General features: G+C 34.2%; 1 protein-coding gene across 1 annotated transcript in view; it reads right to left on the reverse strand.

Annotated features, from left to right (window-relative positions):
* Window positions 1-5,684, reverse strand: part of LOC120347775 (DNA replication ATP-dependent helicase/nuclease DNA2-like) — a 30,871-nt gene extending 25,187 nt beyond the window's left edge. The window contains exons 1-8 of the mRNA XM_078117609.1: window positions 5,480-5,684; window positions 4,669-4,804; window positions 4,423-4,583; window positions 3,676-3,943; window positions 2,915-3,058; window positions 2,617-2,812; window positions 1,754-1,914; window positions 1,079-1,292 (exon numbers count right to left, since the gene is read on the reverse strand). Of these exons, the coding sequence (XP_077973735.1) occupies window positions 1,079-1,292; window positions 1,754-1,914; window positions 2,617-2,812; window positions 2,915-3,058; window positions 3,676-3,943; window positions 4,423-4,583; window positions 4,669-4,804; window positions 5,480-5,531 (1,332 nt within the window). The 5' untranslated portion in view covers window positions 5,532-5,684. The remainder of the gene's footprint in view (window positions 1-1,078; window positions 1,293-1,753; window positions 1,915-2,616; window positions 2,813-2,914; window positions 3,059-3,675; window positions 3,944-4,422; window positions 4,584-4,668; window positions 4,805-5,479) is intronic.
* Between the last annotated feature and the right edge of the window lie 1,292 nt (window positions 5,685-6,976).

Below are 6,976 nucleotides of genomic sequence, written 5' to 3' on the forward strand. Positions count from 1 at the left end.
TTGCCGATGTGAACCAACGGGTAAACCCGAAATATAAAACTTCGATGTCCGCCGACCCACAAGAATTCATATTTGTAAAAAAGAGAGGGCGGGAATATAGATTACCCAAAACCTGGATATCGCCGCCAAAACGATCGGTGACAAGAACAATTAGCGATTACAACGGAATTAACCAGTAAAAAGGCTTTGTTGCCGATTCTTTAATGTTTCCACCACGTTTATTCGGTACTCCTTAAAAATATTCGATTCAAAAAAATATTGAATTTTGCCCACACGTCCTCGCATATCAATGAGAAATAGTTGTGTAAATATCGCAAAATTACGAAAATGCCACTCCTTTGAACATTGTGATTACAATAAAATGGCACTTAATGGTATTTTGTGAATTTGGTGATTTTGCAAATCTGTGACATGCTGCTAAAAGTTTCGTCTGATTTGAAAATCTGCAGTTTGGTCACAATTCATCCAAAGTGACTATAACACATAACACTTTTATAGTCATTTTGAATACATCGATATCATTGATAGTCACATGACCACTCTCTTCAAAGAAACGCACTGGGTATTATTCCAACATCTGGTTTCAATCACCCGAGAGCGTTTTTTGCGGGAGAAGCGGAATCGGTGTGCTTGTATAATAATCATATTACAAACAAGAATTTTGCCGTTAATGCAAAAGCTTTATCTCCTATGTCTGCATCTCATAGGTTAGAATTCCGGTAAATATCGTTATGATATGCAGAATTGAGTTACAAAAGTACTAGTATGTTACTTATTTGTCAACTTAATACTCGAAAATATTTGTTAACTTTGAATTTTTATCCCATTCAAAATCGGAAAAAAGTGCTATTTCTTTTCAAAATCGAAAAAAGTGCTATTTCGCAGTCCCTAAAAAAAGTTGCGAAAGTGCTTCGCAATTTTCGCAAAAAAGTGCGCTAATAGTGAACACTGCTTAGCATAAAGAGCCACACCGCCTCGCCAGAATAGGTGTTGAATTTTACAAAGACTTACTCCTTATTGATTTTAAAAATAAAGCAGGTATAAGGCTATAATGGCATTTTCATCCGAATATTTTTACCTCGGTCAGAGCAAGATTCGCAGAAAATTTGATTCCTCCTTTGCCATTAAGTCCTATCTCAGTGTTTTCATATCCTGGTGGTAAATTCATATCAACTCGTCCAATTCCCATCGTTGGATTGTTTCGAATAAAATCTCCTTTCCAAGTTAGAAGAGAAGGAATGAATTCTTTCACTCCATCCAAAACTTGTTTTTGCGTAGTTCCAACAGATAAACTAAAAGTCAATCATTGAGATTATTTAGTAAAATGAGAACAGATTATGTTAAGTAAAACCTATCTAATTACACTAAGTTGAGCATACACTGAAACATGAGGGGTGAGCAACAAAAAAACTTCAGAGGAGACAAATGAAACAAACAAAAGAACAGGATATCAAAATGTTAACTTCACAAAACACAAAACCATACCCGCTACTTAATATAGTTCAAGACAAAAAGGGTTGATACTTAAAAAAAAATTATTGGAAAAGTTGCAAAGAAAAACCTGCTTTTTGAGCTGTTTTTTAAATAATGCTTGGGGCTGTATTCACCAAAGATGTTTAAAATTGAAAATGTATGTTTTCCTCACTGTTGCATAACAGTTTTTCCAAGTTTCACCATATTGGCTCAAACATTCATTAAAATATACTAAATCAGTTTGGACTAATGTAATAATTTTTACATCAATGATACTCACAGGTCCTTTAGAAAGTTTGTTTTACCAATAATATTTTCTGCCATTTTTACAATTTGTTCTGAAGTAATTTTATCATTTGATTGAGAAATGGTTTGAAACAAAGTGTGAACAATTGTACCAATCAACATTACTGGCTTCTCACAATCTCCACTCTCTGTATTCTATATTAAAACAATACAATCTTATACTATTTGTTTTAATGTTACATTTTGAATAGTTGTACTGGCACCTTATCCATTAAAATGATCCAAATCAGTGAAAACACCCATATATGACTTCATCACCCAAGGTCATGTGCCTTAAAAAAAATTTGAACACTGCTTACTTATATACTGTAAGTTTTTCTTGAGATCAGAGACACACACGACAGATAGATCATGGTTAAGCTTGAGAAAATTCAAGTCTTCACTGTCAGGAAAATAGATTGCTGAAGGGGAAATCCAAAAAGCAGATGTTTTTGAGAAAAAATTTGAAATTTCTACACTTTGGGGTTTACACTTAGCAGCTGATCCAGTGAAGCAACCTGACTTGTATGGGAATGGGTATTAACTGTATTTTTATTACCGGTATATTTCTGACAATGAGCATTTTCCATGATGGCTGAGCATGACCAGTGACCTGTTACAGATGACTGATCATGATCAACCAGCTGTTAAGGTGAAGTGACCATATGCTCTTTGTAGTGGGGTGTGACTTTGGTTGAGAAGAACTTGGGGAGTTAACAAAGGGAGCAGTCTAACATGGTTCCAAGTCCATAATATATTAAGCATTTACTCAGAGATAAATTCTATTATACCATCAAAAAATTTCTAATACACCAACACCATTTCCTCCATAAGATTTTAGATGGAGAAATAACGAACCTTAAATCTTTCACTCAATATCGCTCTCCTCTTACATCCAATTGCATTAGATACTGTTGTCCCACTGATTAACAGATCAGGATGTGTAACTATCAAATTGCTTTGTGAATCAATTATTATTTTATGATTGTTAGCTTCATATCCATCATCTATTATCATGTTTATGATATCGTCTTTAGAAATCTTCGTGTTAGCCCTTTCAATAAATATCAAATATGAATATCACAGCAACTATATAGGTATAGGTAAACAACAACAGGTTAGGTTATGTGAAAAATACAAATCAAAAACCTCATACCAGCCCATTTTTAATTCACAAGTTATGTCGGCTTTTGACGATTCATTTTTTAAAGAGAGTGTCTTTGAAGGAAATCCATGCTCATCATTACTTTCTTCAACATCGATAACATTAAAACGATATTTTGCAAGAGCAAATTTAGTGCTGCATCAAAAATATAAAAAAAAATCGTTAAAACATTTAATACCACATTTCCAGACCGGGGAGAAATCTCTCCCCATATTGGTGTTGTTGGGGAAGAATTTTGGTTAGTATTTGCTGTGGTATTACTATTTGACTTTAGTTCATCATTATTACTATAATATATATGCACACATAAATAAAAAGTGATAGAATGAAGAGTTCCAAAGTAGGAAAAGGGAGGAAATTAACGAAAAAGATTGAGAATCACTGATTTAATAGATTTACCATAATACGATATGTAGGTACCGTATATAACAAAAGTACATTAATAGGATTTTATTAAAAAACTGCATAACCATGTTCGTGATAAAAAAATGATTTTCTATACTTTACGGCGAGGCTGAATCCGATAACTGGACAATGCTAGCAAGGTTGTGCTAGCTAGACAGAAAAAAACAGATGTGTCCTAATTACAATAATGTATTAAATGTTTGAGGCTATTGATAAATGTTCATAACAGCATCATGAATTCATAGAATTACACAGTCTTTTTATAGTGTAGTTCATCAATGATCATTATTCTACTTTTGTATGCTCATGCTAAAATAACCTTCAGATTTAAGATTGCAATATACTACCTCGAGCATTGTATGGAACAAGATAGTTCTTTTTTGACTGTATCATCCCGTGCTTTCATAGGAGACATTCCATCCAAAGCCGCATCGAAAAAGCTATCATTTAATCCCATTTCATCAAATGATTGATTACTTGTTTCATTATCATTCTTCAGTTCATCTGATTTTGCATTATTTTCAGTGACACCACAATTCAGTAACAAATTGTTATCATTTTTAGGTTCACAATTTTCGACATTTTCCTTGAATTCTACGTCTGGATTAGGCATTTCTATTAAAAAAATGGCCAGTTTCTATTTTCTCAATAAATATCCCAAACATTTTGTCATTAATTTCAAACAAAGTTTTGGACATGAATGATATAAGCGGAAAGCAGTTGCAAGTTTTGTTGAACTGTTTGACAGAGGCATCAGTAGTGATATCACCTGTATTATCTTGAAAATTAAAATGATTAAAAATACTTTTTAATGATACGAGAATATTGTGAAATTACATAAAGTAATATACGACCTGGTGAATATAAGATACGAATGACAATGTAAGATATTTAGTTTGAAACAAATTAATTTGTATTTTGCGTCTTATTTTATGACAAAATAACCAGTTAACAATTTTTGCAATTAATGCAGTAATAATATTAGACAATAACTGAAATATATGTCAATATCTAAAGCTGAAGTAGCTATTCAATTTATGAATTCATTGAAATATAGCATGGTTATATCCAATTTTCAAAAATGCTAAAATTACCATTGTCAGTAAGATCAACAATTTTCTCTATTGGTTCTATTTTGCTCCCAAGGTTATTGGTTAATGGAGATCTGCAAGGTTTCTTATGCATTGTAGTATCGGAGAAAACTTTATTCACACTTTGATCATCACCATGAACTCGCTTCTTTGAGATCAGAGAGCTGAAAAAAATTAATAATGTTAATTAATAATTCTTTCAGAAAATTAATGAAAGATTTAAATAAATACGTTCAATTTTTATCTAACCTATGATCTCCATCATCACTTGCCACGATTTTCCTTTTTTTCTGCATAAATGATTCAATTCTTCCTTGCTTCAAACCATCCTTACTTCTCAACAAATCAGATGCTGTTTGCTTGACAACAAATGAAGAAATACTTCCTGTGAAGAAAGTTCCTGTTTACATAACTCTACTTTCATACTTTAAAAATATATTATTGTATGACTGTATGAAGAATGCTGGTTGCTCCATGATGGAATATAAACATCACAACATCCAGACATCTGCATATACCTCTGTACCTATATACAGATATCAGCATATATAAAATATTCCAGAAGTACCAAAATATAAAATCATTCGCTAACATTTATTCTGCAGAATCAACACAGCAACAATCAGGCGAATATTAAATAAGGTGATATTTTGATAATACTGTTCATTTTGATATCCCTGTATTCAATATGCTGATATGTGTACACTACTGCACTACAGCAGGTATATCAGTATATGAAAACAGAAGAGAAAAACCAGTTAAATATAACAATAGCGAGTTTGAGATATAGGCTAGAAATGTCTAAATGTCCAGGAATCCGATGACTGGACAAGCCTGGCCATACTGCCATACATCAACAGAAATTGAGATCTACTTTAAACAGACCGACTTTTGCAAATAAATTTCTGAATTCAGCGATTATCGCAACAAAGTACTGTTCAGAATCCAATATATTAGAACTGTAGTAGCCTACCATTATCTGATTATACCGTACCCTGATACACCAAAGTTACCCCAGCCCACGATACCTGTACGAACCATGATAAGATGAGTGCGTTACCTTGTTTCTTCATAGCATTGCCAGTATTACTTCTCAATACTTTTTTAGACATCACAAATTTTGAACAAAATCTCCCAATTATCAGGATTCCTCTAGTTCATAAATAAACTATATTGAGTGAATACGAAATTGTCGTGAAATATTGGTAACCTAACATGATATTTGCACACGATTTTGATCGAGGCGCCAAAATAAAAGAAGGGGAATTCCCCTAGACGCGCCAAAGCCCAAATATGTTGGAATAGCAGCGACCGTTAGCGGCATCCCTTCACTCTCTCTCTCTCTAGATCAGGGATGAGCCATATTTTTGGATCAGGGCCAAAAAAGTTTTCCCATTTGGACGGGCGGGCCATGTAAGTTTGACGTAAAAGTTAAGTTTAATGAATAACGGTTTTACAAAAGCAAACGTGGACAACAATAACAATCGACTTCAGTCCTGCTCGAACTCGAAACTCGAGTTTGGTCTCTGAATACCCATTTTACACCGAAGTCCGACTCACGACCAAGTCAAGTCCGACTGGGTACTCAAGTGGCCTTTCAAACTACGGCCCTAAGTTTCGTGCCCCAAACTAAATTCAAGCTTGATGAATCCTTGAACTTTGGTTTAGCTCAGGGGTATGCAAACTGCAACCCACGTGCCAATTCAGTCCCGCAATGAAAATTGCGCGACCCGTAGACAAGTGCCAATTTTAAATGGTGTGCGGCCCGCGAAACGAGAGTTTATTTTAGTTTAATTTGTTACGTGTGAGCAAGTTCAGTCCTCAGTTTGAGTTGCAAAGGTTACTATGCCTGTGTCTAATTTATTATCTATAGCCTAGTCCAGGGTGGTTCAAACCTGGCCCGCAGCATCATTATCTGTGGCCCGCGTCACATTTGCTGAATAGTAATCAACAAAAAGATCGCATTTGCTGTTGATTCGTCTTTGAAATTCTTTTGGCATTTTGTACATCACTGATGTCATTGAGTTGACTAGGTCGCTAGTACTATGGCGAACTGAGACAACCAGCGGAGTTAAATGGTGTGCTTGGTTAGCCTAAAGTGTTAATTAACTTGGTTGTCGGGAATATCCGCTAATAGAAAATTTAATACCAAATGAGGATACCATCAGCATAGGTTGGCTATCACATGTCTACTGATAGCAAAATTTAGTAATCAATAAATCTGCAGTGATTTATATGTTATTTGTAAACATGACTTCAAAAAGATAGCTTATCGATTTAAACAAATTTTTATCTAGTTATACGCAAGTAAAAATACCACAATGCAGGATAAGAGTCATTCTGCACACTAACACAAATGTATTTCTTTAATGTTTCGTCTGACCAAAATCAGACTTCCTCAGACAAGCAGTTTACAACAATGGATAGGATTTACATATTTATCCCGGGGGAGAGAAAGCCGATAAGACGGCTTATTCATAGACATATGGCGAAACAGGGCCTCTCGTCCGGTTATCATTACAAGTCGGATATGGGGTTATTTAGTTATTTTTTGTTT

Source organism: Styela clava, chromosome 11 (assembly GCF_964204865.1).
Source record: "Styela clava chromosome 11, kaStyClav1.hap1.2, whole genome shotgun sequence".
In the NCBI taxonomy this organism is placed as follows: Eukaryota; Metazoa; Chordata; class Ascidiacea; order Stolidobranchia; family Styelidae; genus Styela; species Styela clava.